The 26672-nt window shown below is 36.2% G+C and overlaps 2 protein-coding genes across 5 annotated transcripts in view; one reads left to right on the top strand and one right to left on the bottom strand.

Annotated features, from left to right (window-relative positions):
* Window positions 1-26672, top strand: part of LOC128868218 (serine-rich adhesin for platelets) — a 144742-nt gene that overhangs the window by 6626 nt on the left and 111444 nt on the right. For 3 of the 4 annotated variants that reach the window (XM_054110058.1, XM_054110057.1, XM_054110054.1), the window contains exon 2: window positions 15422-16320. The exons of the other annotated variant lie outside the window; for it this stretch is intronic. The gene's annotated coding sequence lies outside the window, so the exon portion shown is untranslated. The remainder of the gene's footprint in view (window positions 1-15421; window positions 16321-26672) is intronic. 4 annotated transcript variants of the gene reach the window in all.
* On the bottom strand, window positions 8653-9658 carry LOC128868223 (uncharacterized). The gene is made up of 3 exons (XM_054110063.1): window positions 9499-9658; window positions 9160-9365; window positions 8653-9085 (listed from the first exon to the last, which is right to left on the bottom strand). Exons 1-3 carry the CDS (start codon window positions 9542-9544, stop codon window positions 9023-9025), a joined length of 315 nt encoding a protein of 104 aa, XP_053966038.1. The 5' UTR covers window positions 9545-9658; the 3' UTR covers window positions 8653-9022.

Genomic DNA, 26672 nt, shown 5'->3' with positions numbered 1-26672 from the left:
TTTATTTATATGCATGTGCTTGTGTATGTGTGTGGCAAATTGGCAAGTCAACAGGTGCACAGCGCACCACACACTGCCTGCCACTTCAATCCAGTGCACTCCTCTCTGTCTGAGACACCTTTGACTCAATGATTATTGTCTTTGGTTTTCTTTTGTTGGCGTCAATATTTGCCTTTGCCATTCTTGGCTTACTATGGTGAGCAAATGTGCTTTTGTACGTATGTCGGCCCTGTTCTTTTGCACACTTTGTTGTTGTGCAAATTTGCCATCAAGTGTTGGTGTCAAAGTGCTTGTTGACGGCGGCGAATGACTTTGTGACTTTTGTGTTGTGCGCATGTGTGTGCGTGCAACTTTAGCCACAAAGGTAACAAGTTTTTGCAGAGTTTTATTCTCCAATGCGAAATTGTTTGCCATGGCAATACGTTTTTTTCGATGTTTTTGCTTTTCGACTGCTACACTTGTCGTTCATACATTTATCAGCTCAGCTACAATTAAATATCTCACACACATATGCATACGTACATACTTGTATAGAGTTGTGGTAAATGAGTTTGTGTATACGTATGTATGTATGTAAATGCGTGTAGTCACTTGTCGGCCGTTCGCCGCTCATTCTGCCTTTTCCGTCTGTCTTCGCTAAGCCAGCTTCATATGTCGGCATAACCTTGTACGATTTTAATGACATTAGATCGTTCAGTAGCGATTATTGAAGTTTATGGTCTCGCCACTTAATTCATTCACTCATTTAATCATTCATTCATGTACTCTGTTGTAGAGTTGTGTGGTTTGCAGATTTTGTTCTCGTAATGCCCTTTTTATCTTTGCTACTGCTGCAGTTTATGCCTTTTTAGGCATCATATGGAGATGTGGAAATGCTTCTACACACGTGTGTGTTTGCATATGTATGTGTAGTTAGTCGCTTTTCATTCAACCATGCAGCAGCAATTAAAAATAGAAAAAAATGCCATAATTTTAAAACGATTATTGTAAACTTTGTTTTTATTTTATTTACCTACGTATTTTATTTCCGCTTATTTTTATGTGAGTAATTTGAAAGGCGATAAAATCGACTATTAATGACTTTCAAAAAATCGAGTGAGATTTCATATTGTATATCACTCTGTTCGCACGAGAAAAATGCTGCCAATAAATATATGTGAGTATCAGGGATCAGATACGAGGATTTGACATGCGATGTCTTTGTTTTAACTATAAATGGCTATACTCAAGCGGTAGGAAGTACCGCTTGCAGCTTAAATATTAAAATTAGGTTTGAACTATTAACTCACAAGAGGTACCTCCTAAAATATTTTGCTTGGGTGTCTTACAATTTTTCTTATTATCACCTTCAAGAAACACTTCTCGCCAACCCTTCAATGTTTGATGTGAACATTTCACTTTCCGAAATTGTTGGTCTTTTACTATTAAGTCATTCCGAACGCATGCCGTATTCTTAACTTCAACTCACTCTTTTACTCGTAATACAGACCCCAGCATAGGAAACGGATTGCAGTCACTGCATCTGCCACTAAGGAGAATGGTCTAAACCTGGGATGATGTAATTGGCTAGAAACCTCTCTACAGATAGTGCAAAATGAGCTGGCGCATTGCCTTGGATGAGAACTTGAAGGCTCATATGACGTTTTTTCCTGAAGATACTACTATCCTAATAGATTAGCCTTTAAACTTAATTTCAATATTAACTTTTCCCACTCCACTTGTAAAGTTCCAAAACTGCTCGTTGTTCCTATTGCTAGCGCAGACTACTATTGATTTCTTTACAAATGCGAGGGAAAATACTGCATTTCTTGGAAGAACGGGAAAAAAGTTTTACCCAGATCGATCTATTTCTTTGAGTTTGGTATTCGTTAGAGGCGAGGAAGTCGAATGATATTCCTTTTTCTTCACGACAACGCACCAGCTCACGTCTCAGCAGCTGTGGTCTCAAAATTAATAGCAATGGGGTCCCCTCTCATTTCACATCCCCTCTATTCTCCAAACCTGACTCTCTCAGATCCTTCGGGATCATTTGTTCCCCAATTGGCTAACGCGAAAAAGATTTTATTCAAACGAGAAAGTGATTGCAAGGCAAAAGAGAAGGCATTACGAATGACTATTTTTCAGACTTTCAAACTTTCTTATTGTTCGGAGGGAATCAATAAACCAGAACAGCGTTGGACGAAGTGTACAAGCCTAAAAGGAGACTGGGTCGAAAAATAAAAAAAATTTACCCCACATAATTAAGTAGTATTTATTTTTGCACGGGCTTTTCAAACGATCTACGAGCACAGGACTTCATTGTTTGTTATTTAATTTTAATAATTTTTCATCTCTTACAAAAACTTCAAAGTTTGTGCAAATTTAGAAAAATTTTACAAATTTTCCTAAAAATTTCAAACTTTTTAATCAGGATTTTTTTTTGAAATACTCGTGTGCACAGTTTTATGGGCCATTGAATTTTGTATAATGAAGTGCAAGTTTAATATAAATAATTTCCTGTAAATCCAGTTGGAGCGTAGGGCCAGAAGGTTTAAAGCAAGTTTAAATAATTTAAGAATTTTATTTTGCTCACGGTCGTGTCCATTTTTTCCATATAATGAATGCTCGGCATTTTTTTTAGATTTTACACCTACTTTATTTTTACACCACCTGTATATTTTTGATATTTTTCGTTCTAATTTTAAGCGATTAAAATCTTTAAATTTGTCTTTGTTTCGGTTGCCTAGTCATAAGAAGTTGTGTGGAATGTATGACTCACTTTGAATGGCTTGAGTTGACATTAAAAGATCGGTTAATCAAGAAAATTACAGCAGTTGATGAAATTTCAGCCAACTTACATCAGCGAGTTTCCAATTATTTGTTTTCACTAAAATTTTAAACAACTTTTAATCTGGCTCTTCGCTGTATCTCCATTTTATGTACTCAGATTTGTGGATGCGTATTGAAATAAGAAAATACCACGAAGTAAAATCACTGACTACACATACATACACAGAAATAAATCATCTTTCGTTGGATCCCTTAACTACTTGAATATTTTTAACCCATATTTGCTTATCAATTTCTTCTTTCTTTACTCATTCCAAGAAATATAATAAAATTAAATTGAAAAAAATTATGACAGCCACAAACTGGGAGCTGAATGGCACTAAAAAGCGCATTAAATACTTGTCACGTGCAGTTGACAGTAAAATGTCACAAATAGTAAAATAACAGCAAAACAACAGCGCAGACTCATATCTAACAAAATGTCAGCAAACAAAACCTAACTAAACTACACCAAAAAAGCAAACAAATTAAAAAAGTGTGTTGCATGGAACAAAAAAATAAAATAAAAAAACGAAAGAATAATAACAACACAACAATAAAAATATGCTCACTGCAACATCTTCAAGAGAACTTGTCAAAAAACCACATACAAACACAAAATGTTGAAGATGAATAATGAAGGTATTGCACATAAGCGGTCACCCGTTGCATATAAGCCAAGTTAATGGGAGCAAACAGCAGCAGTATGACAGCTGTAATAAAGAATAAAGCATTAAACATAAAATGATGTAGAACACATAAAATGGTGCAAGTGAAAGAGCAGCGCCGAACCAAAACCTGATCCAGCGCCTGTGTCTGTGCCTGAGTGATCACTAATAGAATAAGATGTATGTGTGTATGTGTTTCAGCAATAAATAGTAGTATTTAACAAATACGGGTCAGGTAATCACAAACATGAATTAACAGAACACCAACACCAACAACAATACAAATATTGACCAAATGCGATTAAAAATTTTAGCTGAGTCGCGTAAGACAACATCAAACTCGTGTGAATTGCATCAAATCGAATTAGTCTTAAATTGAGAAGTGTTACACAAAAATAAAAGCAAACACTTGCATAATCGAAAAATATATTCAAAGAAAATCTAGAAATTAATGCACGAAAATATATGATTCATGCGCTCAATTAACTAATGGCGTAAGGTGGGAAAAACGCGTCGAATTTTTAAACCAAATTGACTCGCATATAAAAAAAATTTCAGAGATGGAAAAGTAATCAGGCAAACCGTAAATGTTTGCTTCTTTTTCATTTTAAATTGAAAGGTCACAGCATAGGTCAGTTTAGGTTAGAAAGCTGCCCCCCAGGTGCGTAGTTAGACACTTAACCCTTTCGGTACGGAAAGCCGCTAACGGAAATACAAATTATTTTATATGTTTAATAGTTGCAATGGGTGAAATAAAAGTCTTTTGTCCCATCAAAATTGTAGGTATCTTCAAACATTGCCGGGACATATAAGTCCCGTTCGGACCGAAAGGGTTAAGTAAAGGTATCGCCCATTGGTACCAATAAAAACACGAGAGTGGAGGACAAACAAAAAATAAAATAAGGACAATTGGATAGGGGCAGAGAATTCTCTCAAGCAATGAATATTAAGAATAGTCGGGCAAACTGCTGCATACTGGCGATGAAGCTCCGCAGGTGACAAATACGCACTGTGTTTCATAACTTTTTTTAAAGTTATTTGTTTCTTATTTAATTTGAATTTTTTTTACGAAAATATAATTCATTCAACCACAAAAACCATATACTGTAAATCCAAGTTTAAAACTTTCTGTAGATTTAGTAGAAAAACTAACAAATCTCAACTAAAATTTAAAATTTTTTAATCAAAATTAAAATAAATTTCTAGTAAGAAGTTTTATAGACCATTTAATTTTGATATAAGAAGGTGCAAGTTAGAAGTGGCTCAAAATTCTCGTTGATTTTCGATATATTTGTTTTTTTGCTGGCGATCTTATGTATTTTCTCCTAAAACAGCTCCATTTTGTTTTTTATATGACCAGAATTCGGCTTTTTTTCGAAAATGCTATTTCGCGCAACTCATCAAGTAGCCGATCACCTGCGTAATGAGTTATGTAATAGTGTTAACCGCCGCCTTGGCGATAAATTGCCACTCTCAAGCAGCTCTTTATTACCGTGATATTTTTTTAAGATGTTAAATATCGCTGTTAAGCGACTAGTCCAGAAACGATTCAGACTCTGAAGGCGATTCTTTCGAGCTCTTTCTGCGATAGAGCCAGAAACCGTCAACAAGATCATGGAAAATTGAACTACTGCAAAAGCGAGTCGAAGTAGCGAAATGAAATCGAGATAGATAAATAGTTTCCACGACAGTCGATTCTACGTTGCCTAAATGACCCGGGTTTATGTCCGACCAGAGACTGCCACTCCAGCAGCATTCCCCGTATGTAAGTATGTGGAATGTGTATGCTGCTACAAAAACAACAATAGTCGATTAGCGGTAAATGATTGGCAAACGATATATAATAAATGAACGTTAAATAATTGGACGATAAATAATTGATGAACGATAAACGTTAAACGAAAAATAATTGATGAACGGTAAATAATCGATAAATGATCGACACACGATAAATAATGCTTATTCTTTCTAATTAATAATTAGTAATCGATAAATGGTCGCTAAACGATGAACAATCGATAAACGAAAAATAATCAGCAAATGATTGATTCATGATAAATAATCGATAAACGATAAATTATGGGAATGTATATTCTTTCTAATTAAACAGTAATTTTTAATTTTAAAAATATATTTGCATTACTCCGCAGTTTTTAAAATAATTTTCACAATAGTTTCCATAGAAATTTTTTTGTAATGATGTAAAGTAGGAAAATATTGGTATAAAATGTGAAATTCAAGCAGATGCTTTCCATTTCAATTCAACCGGGCTATTCGGGTCATGTTCTTCGATTTCGATGTAACTTAAATATGTTGCTCTCTGGTCAAAATAATGAGACACGTATTTTTTTGTTCACCCGAAAAAAATTTTTTTCAAGAGTTATCGGCAATTTTGTTTTTCCCCTCAAACTCGATTTTTTTTAATTATAATTATAAGAAAATTTTTTTTTTAAATTCCCATAACATAGTCAAAAGTGAACCGATTTTAATATTTCTGGGTTCAAAATGATCGTAATTACTTACACAAGCGACATCATGTAGAAACAATTGCAAAAAAGTAGTTGAACATTTTTTATTTAGCAAAAAAGAAAAAAAATTGAAATTTTTTCAAAATTCATATTTCAAAAAGTGTATTTTGTTTTTTTTTAAAACTTTTTCCAAATCAAAAAAACATCTCAAACTTTAATTGAGCTGCATGCCTAGTAGCTAAAATGAGTTGTTTTTGAGTAATGAATTTTTGAGTAAACACCCTGTTTCGCACTTTTTGTTTTTTGCAAAATAAAAAATTTTCAACTACTTTTTTGCAACTATTTCTACATGAAATCGCTCGTGTAGGTAATGACGATCATTTTGAACCCAAAATTATTAAAATCGGTTCATTTTTGACTAAGTTATGAGCATTTAAAAAAAAAAAACTCTTATATTATTAAAAAAAAATCGACTTTGAGCCGAAAAACAAAATTGCCGATAAAGCTTGAAAAAAATTTTTTTCGGGCGAACAAAAAAATACGTGTCTCATTATTTTGACCAGAGAACAACATATTTGAGTTACATCGAAATCGAAGAACATGTCCCGAATAGCCCTTTTGAATTGAAATGGAAAGAATCTATATAAGAAAATTTTTTTTAATTGCACATAACTTAGTCAAAAATACGCCGATTTGAATGATTCTGGGTTCAAAATGATCGTCATTACTTACACAAGCGATTTCATGTAGAAATAGTTGCAAAAAAGTAGTTGAAAATTTTTTATTTTGCAAAAAACAAAAAGTGCGAAACAGGGTGTTTACTCAAAAATTCATTACTCAAAAACAACTCATTTTAGCTACTAGGCATGCAGCTCAATTAAAGTTTGAGATGTTTTTTTGATTTGGAAAAAGTTATAAAAAAAAAAATACACTTTTTGAAATATTGAATTTTGAAAAAATTTGAATTTTTTTTCTTTTTTGCTAAATAAAAAATTTTCAACTACTTTTTTGCAATTGTTTCTACATGAAGTCGCTTGTGTAAGTAATTGCAATCATTTTGAACCCAGAATTTTTAAAATCGGTTCACTTTTGACTATGTTATGGGAATTTAAAAAAAAAATTTTCTTATATAATTAAAAAAAATCGAGTTTGAGGCGAAAAACAAAATTGCCGATAACTCTTGAAAAAAATTTTTTTCGGGCGAACAAAAAAATACGTGTCTCATTATTTTGACCAGAGAGCAACATATTTAAGTTACATCGAAATCGAAGAACATGACCCGAATAGCCCGGTTGAATTGAAATGGAAAGCATCAGCAGCCATTTGGTTGGGCTAAATTTTCTTGATAATTTGGAGCCTTGAACTAGCATTTAAAAAAATTGGGCGTACAAGCAAAATTAAAATATTTTTTTAAATAATCTGTAATCGAATATCTCGGTAGCGGTTATGTTTTGGACATGTCAAGCTACAAAAATTAACTCTATAATAATGTTCTTAAGTATCTAGGACTTTCCTGGTTATCCTGTATAGATCGCAAGTCTTTGCTGACCATTTACAAGCATCTTCTTGCAACTAAAATGTACTCATATTGAGAGGAAAATAAAATGTTTTTACTGCCTGTAGTTTTCCCCATCTCCATTTGGTTCGCTGGGATGGCTACGGAAAAAAATTGTGCTTTTCCAACCCGCCTATTTATTTGTAAACATCGCTAGCAACTAGACGTGAGTGGGCAAATAGAGCGCACAGGTGAATTGTTTGATTGAATAGATGAGGAAAAGTTTACAAACACATGCATATATGAATACAAATACCATAAACATATGTATGTAGCTTCATGGTGGTACAAGTTGCATAGTTAGACGTCTCTGCAGCCACAACAACGGTCAGTAACCCACATAATCGTAAACATAATATTCCATCTAACTACATTTCGACCAGGCTTAGTTGATTATCGCTATTATTATGCAAATGACGCTCATACAGCTAAGCAAACTGGGTCGACATACATAAATTCTACATCTACCTAGGCGCCCATACATACGCAGATGTCTATGTAGAAATGTAGTAAATCAAGCTCACGGACAGCATTAAATCACTGGCGTTCATACAATAGCAACGGTATTAGGAACAAAGTAGGTATGTAGGTGGGCTTGGTTGACCAAAAACTCCACTTAGCTGATAAGCCGTGAAAAATGTCCACTTCCGAGTCGAATGCTGTGAGGTGTTACTCAGCTGTCTAATTTTGACTATGACTGCATTTCAATCTACTACGGGCGTTCGCTGCTCGCACACCGCCAGGCCAGTCTCTCGAATGCAGCTTCCGCCACTTACCTTTTGGAGTATTTTCAATTTCGAACTTTTTTAGATTTAAAATATGTGTCTATTTTTTTTTTTTTAATCTGCTGTACATTTTGTTCCGCATTTTTCCGCTTCACTGGCGTTGTGGCACAGTGGCGCGCGGTGTTTTATGATTGTAGCACGGGAAAAAGTAGTGAGGTGTAACGAGTTTAGAGCTGTTTAGAGTTGCTTCGAGTGGTGTGAGCTTTACAAATATTGGTTAATGAATACTACAAACCGTCGAAAATTGGAGTGAAACGTGACATGATTTTTCTCGACCTAATTTTTACAGAAATATTTCTATTTCTTTTCCCACAATGCGCTTGAACTACTTGTGCATGAATTGAATGTTCGAAAGGCAAGGTGCAATATGTGGTTTGCGGTAAGCGTTTATTTTTGAAATTTTACTTTTAGTTTAGTTGTTCTTTTTTTGTGCTCAGCGAATGAGTTGTAGTTCTGATATTTCTCACATTCCTGGTTGAAGAAAGTATCTGCAAGTTTTGCTCAACAACTTTGTACTAGTTTTTTGCACAAAGTGAATCGAAGAAGGAAAAGTTTAGCCGCGACTCATTCCGCGCTTAGATACTAGACACTGTTTGCTAACTGCACTAAATAATTTTTGCGGTACATACATCATACATATAATACATAAACGCACACAATTAACCATCTACTTAAAAAAAATGAAAGCGGAGCATAACAATTTATAATTATTGGTTGTAATCCATTTACATTCACACTTCAAGTGCATCTGTCATATACGGGCACCTTATAGTTCCAATTTATATTCTCATCCGTGAAATGCTGGAAAAATGTACAATAACGGGAGTTGTTTAGCATCTACTTACAATTAAAAAATTAAAAAAACCTAAACTTACCAAAAACAAGGAGGTAATGAACGAGCCAATACCAGCGAAAAGGACGATTGTATTCTTTATATTCTTGCGCGTGTAATTCTCCTGCCAATCGCCTTCCGGTATGGGCAGATCATTCATGGTGCTATGTGAACCTCCATCGGCAAAAGGCGATTTTGGTGATTTGCTAGTGTAGCGCAGCGGCACTGAACGCAGCGCTGGGTAGCGCGCTGGCAGTGAAAAGGAAAATAGTGATATTTGAGGAGAAACCATTAATTTTTATAGATTATTTGTAGCTCAAGAATAGGTATGCTTTTTATAAATTTAATATTTTTTCATGGGTCCTTTTGTCCACCAACTTACCGCTGCGCAGCGTTCTGCTAGCATTCAGTAGTCGTCTGGTTAACATTTTATGTAATTGCTCCTAGATTTTTTTGATATTTTTATTTGATCAAATATTTTTGTATTATAAAAAATCGTTTCTTCCAAAGACTGCTGAGCGAGCGCACCGGTAAAAATACGAAAATTATTTGAATTATTTGAAGCTTTTCGTATTTTTTCTCAAATCAAAGGCAATTATGATCTACAAATTTTTTTTTTCACCGTTACATTTTTTGTGGCAGTTTGTTGCAGTTGTTCTTGTAAAGGCTTGACTAAACCTTGCTAGGATCGGTGAGCTTGTTAATTACTCTCTTTGAGTATTTGCAACAGGACCATATCAAAGCAAAAGTGGTGCTATATGGGTTGGATTAAAGTCGAGCAGCTACAGAAACCCGGCCTGAAGCAATGGGTGCTCAGCACTTATTGCTTCGTGAATTTTTCTCCAATCGACTTGAAACTTTGAGGTAATAATCTTGAGATTTTATGCGTTTATTTCAAAAAAGGAAATTAACACATTTAAATAACTTACCTCCACCCTAAATGGGGGAGGGCGTGGGCGGCTAAACTTTTCCTTCTTCGTGACCACATAGGCAGTCGTATAGAAAACACGTTTAGTATATTGAAGTCCATTCTGGATTTAAAAGTTTATAGTACTCATAACCTAACTCCACGAAGGAATTTGTGTCATTTCTGAGCTATGGGTGAGGTGAAGTTCGCACCATATCCGAGTGTTCTTTTAACTGGCATACCGGTCAATATGAAATGAAATATGAAATTTGCTACAACGTTTTTTCTAAAGTCGTTCCTCTCGCTCAGCAAATACTAAAGAACCTCAGAGTGCATTTCAGAAATGAAAGAACTTCACGTAAAACTGATGGTCTTTGTAAGTAAGTGTAATAAAAGTGTGGCCATTTGTAAGAAAAAATCAATGCAAGCACTAAAGCATTGAAAAAGCCAAAGTTGGCCAATGACATAATGAGCAAAAACCCCCAACAGATACCTTTTCAAGGGTCCACTACTTTATTTCGAGTTTTATTGGGTTTTAGATTAAGGACTTGTCTGCTTCAGAGTGAGCCTCAATTTTTCAATATGTACGTCGAAAAAAAATTATTTCAGGGTAGCAGCAGTAGTAGGATTACAACTTTGACTTTTCCTATTCATTTGTCCTCTAAATTGTCATATTTTATAAGTTACCTTAACCTGTCAATCTTCGTTTATAGATTTCAACATTCTAAGGACCAAAAGCAAAAATAGATCAAAATATTGCTCTTACTGTTTCTGTTCTGCTGCTGCTACCTGTTTAATGTGCCTTGGTTTGTTGCGAAAAAAGGACGAATAATAGGAATGGATTCAAAGACATTCAAACCGAAAAATTATTTGAAGTATAGAGGCTTTTGTGTTGACGAGATTAGGAGTTGTAGAAGTTTTATAGTAGTATGCACTAGAATATTTCCATAAAGAAGCAGAGCTTATGTTGATGATACTTTACTCCATATTAATGTGTGTTCATGAGTGAGTTCATGCCTGAGTTCATTTGTGAGCTTATAAATATGTGCGATACATATGCGGCTCAAGAATAGCCGTTAGTATATAAATGATGGCCAATATTTTTTTAAACCGAAGTCAGTGAACCCCAAAGATCCCATAAACACTAAGCATTATTCCATCAAATGTCATGTAATAAGTATTATGTATCTCAAAAACAGCGATTTATAGTTTTTTGACTGAATATCTGATAGCAGAAAGTTGGCGCACGATAATGCGTCATATCATCGATCGACGCTTGTGAATAATTTCCAAACGCCCAATTCCGTAACTGAATAAAGCGCTGAAAGCCACAACACCTCCAACTCATAATATGGAGTTTTAACTTATGCGCATCAGTTTGATTTGAAGTTTTGGTGTAGAGAAATCACAGAAATTACTTGAGTGTTTACTTTTAGAAATAGTTGAAAATAAGGGAAGTAAAAAATATATCAGTAAAGATTGTCGTAACCTAAATTTTTGGCCAAACAAGAAAGGCGTTGATTCTTTTTCAAGATGCAATAAACACACAAATATTGGTTAATAGATTTCTGTAACCACCTAAACATACTAATTTATTATGCTTTTACACACATACATACATGCATGCGTGGTCCATAGCTACATAAATTGAAAACTTTTGTCGTTACTGTAAATCTTTGCTCAACTTTATATGACGCGTACTTATATTATCTTATCAATTAGAAGGCATCTACCAAATACTAAAAAGCAATAAAGCATAACTGTAACACAGCTGCACTGCTGAGCTTCTGCAAATATGTGCATACACATATACATATACATAAACACATGTGCATCCACAGGTATGCAAATATAGGTATTTGTAGTTGCAACAGACGGCCCCAGCAGCGTTGACTCACTGTTATGGTGCTTCTACAGGTGCTCCATTGCACTTGCTGCCCGAAACTGTCTGACTACCTATCTGCTCGTGTGCACCTACCTATAAACCTCACCTCGCCTCAGGGGTTAACTCATAGAAAAGCTAATGTTTATGCTTAAGAGTTTTGTTTGACTTAGCATTAGTTTTTAGTACAGTTAACGTGATTTATATTACATACACACACACACACTTTGCGATTATGCGAACGCAAGTGTGTGCACTTTAACGCTTATTTTATGATTCTATTTACTGCTCGCCGTGTGGCTGTTAACTCTCAGATAAAGGAACGTTCTATATATTGGCTGTAATGCCAATATTTGCATAAATTCTTATTTTATTTGGTGTATATTTTTTTAGTAAAGAGCTGCGTACATAAAAACTTTTATTGTTTACTCCCCATGCCATGAGCTGATAATACTCTTTTACTACATATCTACGTATATACAAACATACATACACACATTCATACACATTTTTATATACTTCCGAGTCTTTATTTTCTCATTTTGTTGTAACTTTTATTTATTTACTTATGACTTGAGCGCTTTAAGCCGTTAATTGGTGATACCATAAAAATATATTATTATTACTAACTTTTATTTAGTGCCCAGCTAGCAGCGGTACTTTAAGGCACCCGCAAGCATATGTATGTATGTACTCGTAGGTGTCTATGTGGATATACACAAAGTCGTTTTGAGATTTTTACTTCCTCAAAGAATATGGCTTGCGCTAGTTCGAAGGTGTCGCATGCAAGCAGGCGTAAAATTTAATACTTCATGTGTAGGGTGTTTCATTAGGAACTTATCATAGCTTTTGTTGAGCTTGCGTGAAGAAGTTTCAGGATTTTAAATTATCAACAGGCTTTACTACTTGAATTATTTGGTTGTGCTAAGGGTACAGACCAACATCTTTCGGAAAAATTAGGCACAAAGTGGTCGGAGAGATACTCAATTTGTGTGAATACAATCAAAACTGATGATCGTTTTTTTCGGTTTTTTTTTTGAAAGTTCATTATATTTGTTTTTTTTTATGAAAGCATAGCTCTTTGCTTAAAAAAACCATGCAAACCCTAATTTCAAATTTTATACAAAAATTAGAAGAATTCCCTAAACATTTCATCGCAATTCCACAACATTTAATCAGAATTTTTAGAAAAATGTTTGGCATGCAATTCTATAGCTTATTCCATTTTAATACAGAAAGGTTGAAATTACTTAAAAATTCTGTTAATTTTTTATATTTCTTTTAGCGCAGGTGTTATGCATTTTCTACGTAAAAAGTACTTTTTATATGGATGAAAGCGCATTGAAAGCGGGAAATCCCATCAACTTTTTCCATTACATCAACAGCTCTGGTTGGCTGTTGATATCTGCCCGTTGGAGGTCTCATAATGTTATCAAAACGGCCCTTTAGTGCTACTTCTGGAGTGCCAGACTGGTACTTGAACCATTTACCTACCTACCTCACTACACAGTCTTCTCTCTCCTTCTCTTTCTCTCTCTCTCTCTCTCTCTAACTCAGCTTAAGCCAGATCAAAGCAATTTGGCCGTTGATGTCTGCTATTGTGTTTCCAGCGGTTCTTAAAACGATTCCCAGCGCCTTGAAGTCATTGGTCGTCGTCGTCTAAACTAAACAAACCATTGTTACCTCTTAAGCCCCGGTTTCATCTTCCATGCCGGGACAGCTTCCTTACGAATAAATTCTACGATCTTTGGTGATTTTTAAATTAGGAAATGTTATACCTATTTCCGTTGCATTGCAAATCTTGTCATCTCCACCTTAAAGCGAGTTATGAGAGTGTTTAATATAACTCACGTGCCAACATAGCTCATATTAATAAATTCATAGTCGTGGGTTTTTTATGAAAGAAGAATATACGGTTGTACCTCTGTTGCCTTTAGCCTTCATCGCCTCGTAATTCGGGGCCACGGTTTCAAAAGTTGCAGGTATCAATATTAGGAATCTGAGATTAAGGATTTGAGGCGACGCTCTCTCGCCTTTATTTCAACTAGATCAGCTGATCATCAAAAAGTATTGATATTGTTCGAAGTTAGAGAGCCAGTTGATTAGACTCACTTCCTCTGCGGCGCGCTATCTAATCATTCAAAAAGTTGGGGACAATCTGGTTCAGGTAGTAGGCATAATCGTGCGACTAGAGTTTGACAATACCCAGATGCATAATTGGAGTATTACGGCGAGCTCCTCATCGAATTTGTAGTGTGCATCGTGGGTTTGCTCCACAAATGGAGGACGCCGAACAGCAGATGGTTTTTTATGAGGAGCTTTTTCATGGCAGGAATACACTCAAGGGTTTGCCATTGCCAGTCGAGCTGTAACTGTTATTAGAAAAAAATCGTATGGTCTTACAGGCTTATCATAAATTACCGCTTTCCTCACAGTAGTAAAACGCCAAATTACATCTTCGTAAAGTAAATATGTGTGCTTTCATAAGAGCAGTGGACCCACAATCAACCTACTTCCATTCGAAGAAAACGTTTTCTATCACTAAATGTGGGCTTCCACTCCGGGATCTCTGCCTGAATCAACCTCAACCTCGACTGCAGATTTTCAAGAATCCTTGTATTCCGAAATGCCTCATTTCGACACGCGATGGAAGTGTCATTTACATCCCACTGAGGTGAACAAGTCAAATACTTGGCGTGATGTGCGTGTGCGAGACAGCGAAATATGCAATCGCGTTAAATTTAATATTCGCAAAAGAGGAAATAGCTCATTGTGACCACAATGACACCACTAATGGCTGCAATAGCAACACCACCTACAAAAACAAGAGCAACAACATCCACAATAGTCACAACGCTTATATTAAATAGCGAATAACAACAATTCTAATGACAAGCAACCGCAAGTCAGTCAAACAGACTAAATTACAAATTGCAATCGTTGTAATAGAATCTTAAATGCCATTAAATGCAATTGTGGCAAAGTGTTGTTTTGTGGGGTTGCAAGTAACAATCAACATCTTGCTGTTCTTTGATTGTTTGATGTTATTTTTGCTGTAGTTGATGATGCCGTTTGTTGATTCATTACGCGTAAATATTTGTTATCAAGTAAGGCGTCGCGAAGGCGTCTCAACGCTGTGGAATGCTTTGTGATCCATTTGCAGCAATACAAAGCACATCATTGTTGGGCGCATGCCACAGGCAACATCAACATCAACCGCAATACAATGGAATACAATGCAATATGTGGCAAGGCGGACAGCAGATGAAATAATAAACGCATTGTTAACGGTGCATTGGGGCGTAAGCGGCCTCAAATGAGAAAATTACGAGGAAAGCATCGAGAAATGCGAGAAAATATGCTGCTACTGCTGCTACTACTGCCTAACCCATTTTAAATTGAACACTTTTTTCCCCCCAAACACATTTTCCATACCTCGCCCGGTGTGTCCCGCTTCATTGCATGCCACATATACTAATATCGAACGTTGTCTGTTGTCTTTGCTTTTCTTTGCAGTTTAAAATTATTTTCGCTTGCGTAAATCACAACTTGCAACACAACGGTGCGAGCGCAGCTGCTAACCAGTCAGCCAAACAACCGGCCAGCCGCAGTCAGTCAGCCAGTCAATTTGCAACAGAGTTCAGTACAGTTCGCTTCAGTTCGTCGCTGTTGATGCGTTGCAAGTCACTTTTCAAATCAATTAAACGCATTGCGAGTGGCAAAAATACACAACAATAACAGCAGCAACAACAATAATTACGTGATAGTGCAATAGCCGCGAACCGTTGAAGCGGCGATAGTCGGTCAGCGGACAAACCGACGGACGGGCGAAGTCGCAAAAGTGTGGCAGCAACGCATTCAAATCTTGTTGATGCACAGAGCAGGGGGTGAGCAGCTTGTGAGCTCTCCTACGAGCACTACAACAGATGGACGCATCGGCGAATGAACAGTGGAAGTGATTGCTCACAAAGTGTTGGGTTGACTTGTTTGTAGCACTCGCAGTTGTTGCAACGAAATGAATCACAACACACATTGTTTGTGCCGGCTAAGCGGAGCTTATCATTAATCAAATTAGCTCTGGCAACAACAGCAACAACTTCGTTTAAGTAGCAATACTTGTATAAAGGAAGGCGAAGTCAACAAACCTCAGCGCGACAGATAAAGCGGCAGATTGAGGAAAAAGGCGATCACTGTGAAAGAAACACTTGTTAACTCTCGAGTTGCAAAGTAAATAAAGAGAAGTGCATACATACACAATTTGGAAATAAAATCATAAACAAATTTATAACCCGAAAAATATCGTTTTATAAGTGCAATTCGTATTACGTCAGTGTGAATGATTTGAAACTCCACTGCAGAGATTGGTGAAACACATAGTTGGGCACGTAGTCGGCGAACGACGCTCCAATAAAACGGTAAGTGATTGACAGTCATAAATGGATTTACTACTTGGCTAATATTTTTTACGATGACGTGCCATACTTTAAGCTTTGCAATATAAAATATTAATTAATTTTGGCAAACGGGCCATCTGAAAGGTAGGGAAATTAACCGGAAATTTGTGAACTTATGGGTTTCACAGTACAATAAATTTTATTTTTTAATTGGAACAGAAAAGCTGTCATATAATGCTGAAAGTGGATTGTGATTATACTACTTTTGAGCAACAAATTATAGTCCTGCACATCACAGATGTTTTTTCACAGTGGGTCAAAGTTTCCAAATTTTGGACACGGAAGTATTGAAATTACAGGATTACGTAATGGAAATGCCTGTTAAAAGAGCTTATACTGTATTTGTTTCTCCATACAATGAATCTCCAATTCTTTTTTTGTATGACAAATGTTAAAATGCCGCTTGATTTTTAAGCGTAGTGAGACATTTTTTTTCTAAATTCAGCATTTTGATAGATTTAATATTTCTTCGTAATTGTCGTCCATTGTATAGGATATTTCTGCTACTTTAACAGAGTTTTGGTTTGGTTTTTTGTTAGTATTTTTCTTCCAACTAAAAAAATCGAGCATTTACTTTGTATGCAAGAAAATTCGTGAAATCTCAGCGAAAGAATTGTCGAAAATCACTTAAAACTTGTACTTTGTGAGATAGAATTCAATGAGCTATAAAACTGCGTACCCTGAAATATTCTAAAAATTTTGTTTATAAAGTTGAAAGCTTTGATGGAAGTTTTAAAAATTTTATCCAAATTTTAAATTTTGTGCTATATGGTATGTGGTATGAACTCAATTAAAAAACAAAAAATAGTCGTGCGATTAAAATTTTGCCATTTTGAGCCATATGAGAGAAGCCAATTAAAGGAGCTTACTTTTTCAAATGAAATTCTAGTGAAACACACCATTTTAATATTGAAAACTTACTCATAGTACGCAGTGACATATGAAAAATTCAGCTAGAAAAACGCGCGGAATTTTTTCGGCCCTTAAACTTTGATGCCCTACACGACAGTTTATGTTGCCCATAAAGTTATTCCGCCACTGCTCATGGCAGTGTGTCAACCATATCATTCCACGCTTGCGCCACCTAACTAGTTAATCCCTCAAATCCGAAACTTTCTCATAATAAATTATTTTCAAAATATTTAAAATATTGGCAAAACCGCTTGAAAATTTTAAATGCTTTTATAAACATTTGCCAATAACCCCAAGTGACTGCAGCTGTCCATAAATCTTTCAAAACAATGTTCGCAGTTTAGATAGTTGATTGGAGTTTAAGTACGTACAGCTCGTACTCGTTAAAATGAAAGTGATCCATTGCCATTTATGGTCGCTGCCATCAGCATCACCAATGTTATCATCATCAGCGGCAACATTAAAATGCCCGTTTCTCGTTTTCGCCTGTGACAGAGTTGCGCAAAAACACACACCGACTTGTCTATTTGTGTACGAGTAGACGCAATGTGAATTGTCCATTTAAAGTGCGGCAGCCGCCGTAATCATACGTACAACAAACTTTCGAAATCAATAGCAAACGCGAGAAAAAAGATAAGAAGAATAAATGTAAAAGTGCATAACCATCTCATGATCTTGATTTCCACGCTTTTGGCGACAGCCCAAAGAGTGGAGCTGAGTTTACTGACATCGATGCCTTAAGATGCTTTAAGACGTTTTAATAATGAAAATTGTGATTACAAACTAAACACACACACACATACGTACACTTTCATTTATTTTTTGAAAATAATTTTTTTTCACGGTTTTATGTGGACCACAACATAGTTTTTTGCCACAGAGTAAATTTTTGCATATTTTATAGATTAAAGACACTTGCGACCTATTACAACTTTATTTGCTTGTTGACCACACAGACTGCCGCGATAAATATTGACATTTCACTTGAGGACATGGATTGTCACACCTTTTTTGTTGCTCAAGTGCGCTTTGCTTTAGATTGCAGAACAAACAAAGTGGTATAAAATGGAGTTGAGTGTGCTCTCAATTTCTTTCAAGACAAATACTGCGCTTCAGCTGGCCTACTACCACAACTTTTCTACCAACTCGTCTGCTTTGAATGCAAATACAGCGGGCGACATTGAAATTCAAAATTCAACCATCCACTTTCGTTCTCTGAAGGGTGAGCTTTTAGTGTAAGTACATCTACTTACCACTTATGAGAACAGTTCACAATATCACTTTGGATCAGATAATCGATTAATGCGATCTTTTGTAAATAAATATCCCATATCTGATCATTTTATACCACTCACAGTGAACATCAAGTTTGCGGAATCAGTTTTTACATTTTTAAATTGAAAACCTTAGTATATTCTCGTGCCTCTCATGTCATTTAGTTAAACTAGTATTTACTTGAGGCGTTTTTCTAAGCGACTCAACATTGCCTCCGACTGTGTGAATAGTGTTTACATTTTCTAGAAAACTGCCCAAAGCAGACAGGCGATGAGCTTAGTTTTATTTTAGATTAGATTAGATTTGTGGGGAGCTGGACAAGTCCAAGCACTCAGTCAGTGGACCATTGTACTACACCCGGATAGATATCAGTAGAAAGGATAGAGATAGGAAAGATAAAAGGTGGATGGTAAAACCGGATAAATTAGTTTGAGGTCACTCTTCCACAAATCTCTTGGATTCATTGATGAATTTTATGAGATCCAGAAGAGGAAGAGTATGAACTTTGTCCTGATTCTGGAAAATGCAGGACAGCTACAGAGAAAATGCTCTGCAGTGTCGTCATTCTCAAGACAGGATAGGTATATCGGGCTGTCCACGACCCTCATGGTAGCCATATGCCGACCACAGACGTTGTGCCCTGTGATTACACCCACCAGTTCTCTCAGGTCCTTCCTGCTGAGTTTTAGGAGAAAGGTCGCTTTTTACTGTTTGGTCCTTTCACAAAGCACTTGGCTACTCTGCACGAGTTCAACTCAGACCAACGATTTATGTGGGTAGACCTCATGAAGTCCTCAATCCATAGTTGAATCGATGCGGAATTAACACCTGGAACGGGTTCAGGGGCTAGTGGCATACTTGCAGGGCCTTTATTTACCAATTTATCAGCTAACACAAGCTTAGTTTACTCTTATACGAATTATCAGAAGCGCCCAACAATTCACCCTGACGAACCCATTTCCTGAATTAAGGTCCAAGTTTCCTTTTCTCAGGCAACTTTTCAGACCATGACAAATCCCTTACAAAATCGCCTCTTGCAAATGTAGCTAAACACTCGGCGCTCAGTTAAAGATATTTAGTGTCCTTAGAAGTGTCTGTGAAAACTTTTCGTTCCGGGTCCGTATATTCTAAATACTTTCTTGTCGATAGCTGATCGGGTACCAGGACACAGTGATACATATTTCAGAAAATTGTATCAATAAAAAACTAGTTAAACAGGATCCCCTCTTGGGTAAGTGGTTTTAAAGTCAGCAAATGTCATGCAAATGCTAGTATGTGTAATTTTTCAGTGTCTCTCCTGCTCAGGGTGAATTGAAAGCGTCGTATGGTGTCAATGGTAATGATAGCTTGAATATTACAATAACTAGATTTTTAAGCGCGCTGTATGTCCCACCAAATACCGTCAATGCTAAGCTCAATAATTTTTGAAAACAAAAATTCAGTCAGCTCCTTCCACATTTCGAAAGAAAAAAGGACCGATGATGCCGCACATAAAATGGATGAAGTGCTCTTTGAACTTCGTGAACAGTTTTGTTTTTAACAAAGTAAATTTCCACAATTTGGAAACCTTGTTCTGGTGTTAATCGATTCATGATGACTGGCCAAATCTTACTGTACGAAAATGTCAACACAGTTTGCCAATCTCAGCTGTCAAACCATAGTTATCGATTTGGACAGTTCTCATGCAGCTACAAAGATATCTCTTCAATATCTTCCCACTTACAGTAAAAAGGAAAATCTTTTGCCGGAAGAGCTTTTCATTTTAAAGTTTATTAAATTCTCATAGCAATTGGCTAACTGATTATGTGGAATTGTTTGAGCTTGTGGATGACTTTGAGCGCGCTTACAATCCTAATATTAAAACTAGTGCACAGGTGTGGTCAAACTATTAGTCAAAACAGCAACTACTTTCGTGTTCTTTCACTTGAGCGCACGTTGTCTCTCCGCCAGTATAGCTAAGGTGTTAATTTAAAAAATAAAAAGATTTTAACAATCCATAAAAGCGCTTCTTTAAAGATAAAACTAATACATCTTTTATGACCACTACTGCATCCAATAGCGGACTATTTCGTAATGGCTCTATATGCTAAATAAATTAAAAGTTATAATAAAATGTACTATGGAACACGGTTTTTCATAACTTTGATAATTGCGCTAATTCGCACGCACCAACCAAGCTATTACTTTTTTTGTATTTTAATTTTTTTTTTGTCCGCAGTTGGCGATCTGCCTCGGCTGCTGAATAACTATTAGCTGCATACAGCATTCAACGGCCGTTAATCCTACCGCCTAACGGCTTCCGCATCTGCATGCGATGATCTTTGTTTGCTTGCACTTCCTCCTCTGCCCCATCTACTTCTACATACCGCTTGTCCACCGCGATGGCATCTAGCCGCTATTAATTCTATAACTCTTTTAAATTTAACAACTAATTTTCTCGACGTCTAGTGCTATTCACACTTTTATCGCTTTGTTATGGTATGTGCGCATTCTTCTTCAGCTACACCACGGAGCAGCTGGAACATTTCCGCAGTTAGACGCCGCGGCAGGACACAGCCTACTAGCATACAAACATATGTGCATGTGTGTATGTGTACGTATTTGTATTTATTTTTTAGTATTCCTTTTGGCTATTCGTTCTTTAATGTACTGTTCTAAAAGCGTATCGTGTAGATACACTTGTTCGATACATTCAACACATACATATGCATATATTAGCTTGGAGCTGTGGTAAGTTTGTGCGCCTGTGCTTTGCCACTGTCAGCGACGCTGCCACCATTGCGATTGCGTTTAGCAGCAACTAATGATGCTTGTTACGCTTGCGCCCTCCTGACCCCCTCTCCATTTGTTGCAGCTCTTTGTGTGCTTCCTTTTTTGCGTTTGTGTTGTTTTTTTTGTGTTGCTGCAGTCGTCAACCTTGTTGCGACAGTTCTAATTGCAAGTCAAATAGACGCGTCGAGCTGTCATTGCGATAAGCGACAAGCTCATAGCCGACAACGCGTGTTGCACTACATACATACATCCATATATATGTACACACACATACACCGGCATATCTTCGCAGTAGTATCTTGGAGTAGCTTTTGTGCAAATTGACGGCTTCACGCGCCCGCAACTTGGCCACTTCTCAAGCTATTCATCAGCGGTTAGTTGGTTTTCCACACTTGCCTGCTTGATTTTTACATTTTTCCTTTTTTATAATCTGCTATCCTCTACCTTGTTTTTGCGATTCGGTATCTATGATTGCATGTATTATTGTTGTAATTTTGCGCGTTAGTCTGTTGACAAAAGATCAACGACATATCAAGTCACACTGGTTGTAGCGTTCCAAGTGTTCACTTCAATTATTCCGTCACGCCCCATCCTTCATTTATTAGCAAACCAAGAATAAATGACATATTCTTTCACCAACGAAGTTACAATAGCACTGGTGTCTCGGTCTCCGAACTTTTGTTCAATTGTTAACAGTTACTTCTTTCGAAGTTCGCATACTTTTCTTGCTGCAATTATTCACATGAAGCAGTAACGGATTATGTTAAAATAGTTAGGGCCTCAAACTGACAACTGCGATTAAGGTCTTGCTTTCCTCATTGCTAAAATTGCTCCGTTTTAGTCAAAAATAAATTCAAATCATTAGATAGAAAATATGCAGCAATACTCATTACTATCCAGAAGGAGCTGCAAATGGAGTCCCATGGAAAATATATGAAAGTAATGCAATGGTTGCCCGATTTTTGCCTTTGGCGTCCCATTTTGCAGCAATTCTTTTTCAGAAATTTATTCAGATATTTAATGAAAAAACCTTCTCCACTGCTACTTACTTATTTAATATGAATCGGGCAAAACTTATTTTTTACAGCACAACATTTTTTGTTGCGGTCATATATTAAGGCCTATAATGGAAAGGAAATATTCCCCATTGCTAACTCTTCCATACTTTTTCAGGAATCTTAACAGCCTATCGAGGAAATATAATGTAGCTCGTCCATTCTCAATATATCCAATCAAAAATCATGCCTACCTATACCTGGCGAAAACCGGAAATCGGCAGGGAAAATGCTTTGTACTTTACTATCCTCATCCGCCAAACAGTGGATCGTTGTGAAAGCTTACTCAAATTGCTATTGCTTGCTTGAAAACTGGTATGCTTTTAAAATAAAGAGTCACTTAAGAAACAGTGCTGGGCTTTCTAACCATAAACTTTGAGCGACACTGTCTTAAGTGATGTTAGACTACATAAAAAGTGAAGTAAAAAATGAATGAGTGAAAACTAGTAGCGGTAAGAAATAATTGATTACCACTTGGAGCTTCCACTTTCAATGTCAATGGCTCTTGATGAGGTGCATAATTGATCTCGAAACGTGAATTTTAAATAGATTTCAATCGCTACACTTCGTGCTCCGAAGTGGGGGGAAAAATTGAAAAATATGTGATTGACTGCGCATTCACATTTTTCCCACACTCAGCAGACGTCGCATGCTACTGTTTTTTCCACCAATTTCAGTACCTCAAATTCACTTTCGCCACACATACATATGCAATGAATTTACTACTTGAATGGCTTTTGAAAAAGCGAATTATTTTATTTTTAACCTCGACTGATTTATTTTAAAATGTAATTGTCTTTCTTTCACTGCTCTTGAAATCCGTTGCATTTACGCTTAAAAACCCATTTAACACGCAAAATGAGAGAGAAAAGACAAACAAAAAATCCAGAAAATAAGTACCTAAAAAGCATTCACGAATTTCATATGTAGGCATAAATTAACGAGGTAATAAACGAAGAATGAAGCGCACGCACAGGCTGTTACACAAATTAGTCGAGACCTGCAAAATGTGGAAGTTGATGAAAAAACTAAAAGCGAATGGAAATAGTTAGAATTAACTGTACTTGGAGTTATAAAAGTGAACTTCAAAATTGTGTGACTCACAAAGCAACAAGAACAAAGCCAAGTGTGCGCCTGTTAGTGAAAAAGTGGCGTTAAAATAGTGAAAAAAGTGGTCGACATAATTTAGAAAGAATCGCGAAAGTGGAAGAAATTCGCTGCGAAGTTTTATTGAAACTTGCAAACATTATTCACGTTACTCGCTACACAAAAAGGCAGACAATTAACCAACAATAAAAAAAATGCAATAAAAAACAGCTAACAGCAAAAACTAGTTTCATTGAAACTTTTCCAACACAACTCTAAAATGTTTTGATTACACGAAGAATTATTGAAACAAATTAAGAACGGTTACGAATGCGAACGCGAACTCATTTGGCGTTTAGTTGAAATTGGCCAACAGCAGCAGTTAACAGCAATAATAATAATGGCTCACACAACTGGTCAGTGAACAATCAGAAACAACCATTAAATAACAACAACAACACAGTACCAGTGAACAGTACCAGTAGGTCAGGTGCGCAGAGAGTGCGTGTGTTTGTGTGTATGTTGTACGTGTGTGCGTGCCAATTAAGAAAGTAGCGAAAAAATAATTACTAAAGAAATGAGCGCTGACAGTGAAAATTTGAAAAATAAACCAAAAATACCATCTAAGCTATTCATATACCTATACATACATACATACACACATACACACAAATATTATGGCATACGAATATCCGTACATACATATATACATACATGCATAAATCAGCCAGCTGTGAGACTTAATGGAAATCAAATTGAATTGCATCGCAAAATGATCAATCAGACGCTTGGCAGCACGAAATGACAGCAACTGTCAAAATAGAAGCGCAGCTGCCAACCAATCGGTTGTTCAGTCATTCGGTTCGGTCAGCCAGTGTTGATCAGGTGGCAATCTTTGCTGCGCGCGCTGCTGACATAGCTAATCAAACCGATTTGTTCGAGCAGATTTCATTAGTCACATACTGCGAAAGCCGGCGCGCATGCGAACACGTGTATGTTTGTATGCATGTGTAAGTTCATGCAAGAAACTATGTTTCTGCTGGTTAAGTGCGTGCCAGTGGCATGTAGGAAATTTCTGTTTTCGTATTCCTTATTTCTCTACCCATTACGTGCGAGGCTATGCTCTGTCAGCTTCTTCCGTTTGCTGTGGCGAATTGCTTGACTTACAAGTACCGGCTGTCAGTCGGCCAGCCGGCCGGTAGTTGAAATATTGCATGTATTATTAGTATATTTTTATTTTCAATTTTCAGTACACGTTTTCAACTTGTTGGCCTTTTTCCGCATAATTTCCATATTTTGCTGATTCATTTCCTTCTCTCTTTCTTCTTTTTGTCGATTCAGTGAAGTAGAAAATTATTCTTCGATATTACCTTATTAGCTCTCTTTGGTGTAGCCTTTGCACAGGAAGGGGGAAAGTAATGTTAAATATGTATATTGGAAGCAGTGAAAATAGGAAGAATTTCAGTGAAAAAATCGTATTTTTTTAATAATGTCATCATTAATTATGATTACACGGCCGGAAGGCAAATTGATATTTTTTTATTGAATGTTCGGAAAAGCAAAAATTGATCAAAGCTTTAGAAATGTGATGGCTGCTATTGCAAAGAATCCTGCATCTTGTCTTTACCTTCAAACCAAATCGAATGCACGTCCCTCCTTGTTAGATATATATTAGTATAACGAGGGCTGACGACAGCTTTAGGTCTTCACAAAGCTCCGTCCAGACCCAATGTTCTTGTGAACTCTAAAAATATTCCGTACTCGTGGCGGCCACCTTAGCCGAGTAAGCTGCTGCGTGACTACCATTTGGAAGTAGAAATCACGTGCACGAAATACCAATTGTTAGAAAAAGTTCTTTCTAATGTCTGTGGCTCCTCGGCAGGCAATGGCAAACCGCCGAGTGTATTTTGACTCATAAGAAATATCTGCAGTACGGAGTAGGCGTAGAACTGTAGGTCCCTCCATTTGAGAAGCAATATCAAGACGCACACAAGAAATAGGGGGAGGAGCTCGGCCAAGCACTCAATAAAGGTTGTAAGCGCCAAATTTATTTAGATATATGGTAATCGTATGTGCTCTTCTTTTGGTTCTACTGAACCTAGACGCGTCGAATTTCAGGAGCAACAGCTGATATATCTTGGATCGATTCGCAAAAGCGTATGGTCGCTTTTCCATTGTAATTAAAAAAAAAGAAAATATGTACCTAAAAAGCATTCACAAAACGCATTTACATTTTTGATTACAAAAAAAAAAAAATTTTTTTTCTTTTAATTTTTTTACAAAAATGTTTCTTACATAAAATTCTGTAATGTATTGGTATGTGAGTATGCTTTACTTTTAAAGGATGTGAATTCTATAAAAACTCAATCTTTTTTTGTTAAAAAACTTTAAAAGATGTGTAAAATTTTAAAAATTTTAGAAACTTTTTTAGATTAAGCATTACAAGAAACTTTTTTAAAAATTCCTTTTAAGTCAAAACTAATTTTATCAGAACACTCAACTAAGAACTCACTCGCACACACCTTAATACTACACATAAATATGTATATGTAGGATTTTACAACAGATAAAAAAATTTATTAAGCCAATTTTTGTGCTGCCGCATAATCTATATTTCAGATATAGACAGATTTCTCTAAGATGAATACTAAAATTTCATATCTATTTTCACGGGCATCATTGGAAGCTTGATTGTAATTTCTTTTTATTTTTTTCCTTTTGATCTGGTCGGCCTGTTATTTTCATATTTACTATTTACATATATATTATTTTAAGTTTGCGTCGAAACCCGCATTGACCTTCCTTAGCACTCCAAGTCCATGCATTAATTACTAATTAATTACAATTTTTTTAATTCATTCCCATTTCTTCCTTTTCCAAGCTCATCAAATAATTCTCTCAGCCACTCAACCATTTAAAACATCCGATTTTTTTTTGCTTACAGTAGTTTTACGATTTCAACCAATTCTTCTTATTCGTTTTTTCGCATCTCACATTTTATTCCTACCTAATAACGGCAAATCTCTACATAACTGTCGCTTATTAAAAATTCACTCATTTTGTACATTGAAAATCATTAAAGCACCGCACCGCCAATGCAACTTGCCACTGGAGGATGTTGGAGGAACCCGTTGGTTGGTGCAGCCGCTGCGGCTTGCTTGTACTCACAATGTATATATGAATGTGTGTATGTACATATATTTATATGAAAAG

The sequence above is a fragment of the Anastrepha ludens genome, chromosome 6, assembly GCF_028408465.1.
Source record: "Anastrepha ludens isolate Willacy chromosome 6, idAnaLude1.1, whole genome shotgun sequence".
NCBI classification, from domain to species: Eukaryota; Metazoa; Arthropoda; class Insecta; order Diptera; family Tephritidae; genus Anastrepha; species Anastrepha ludens.
This window is presented reverse-complemented; position numbering and strand designations above follow the sequence as displayed.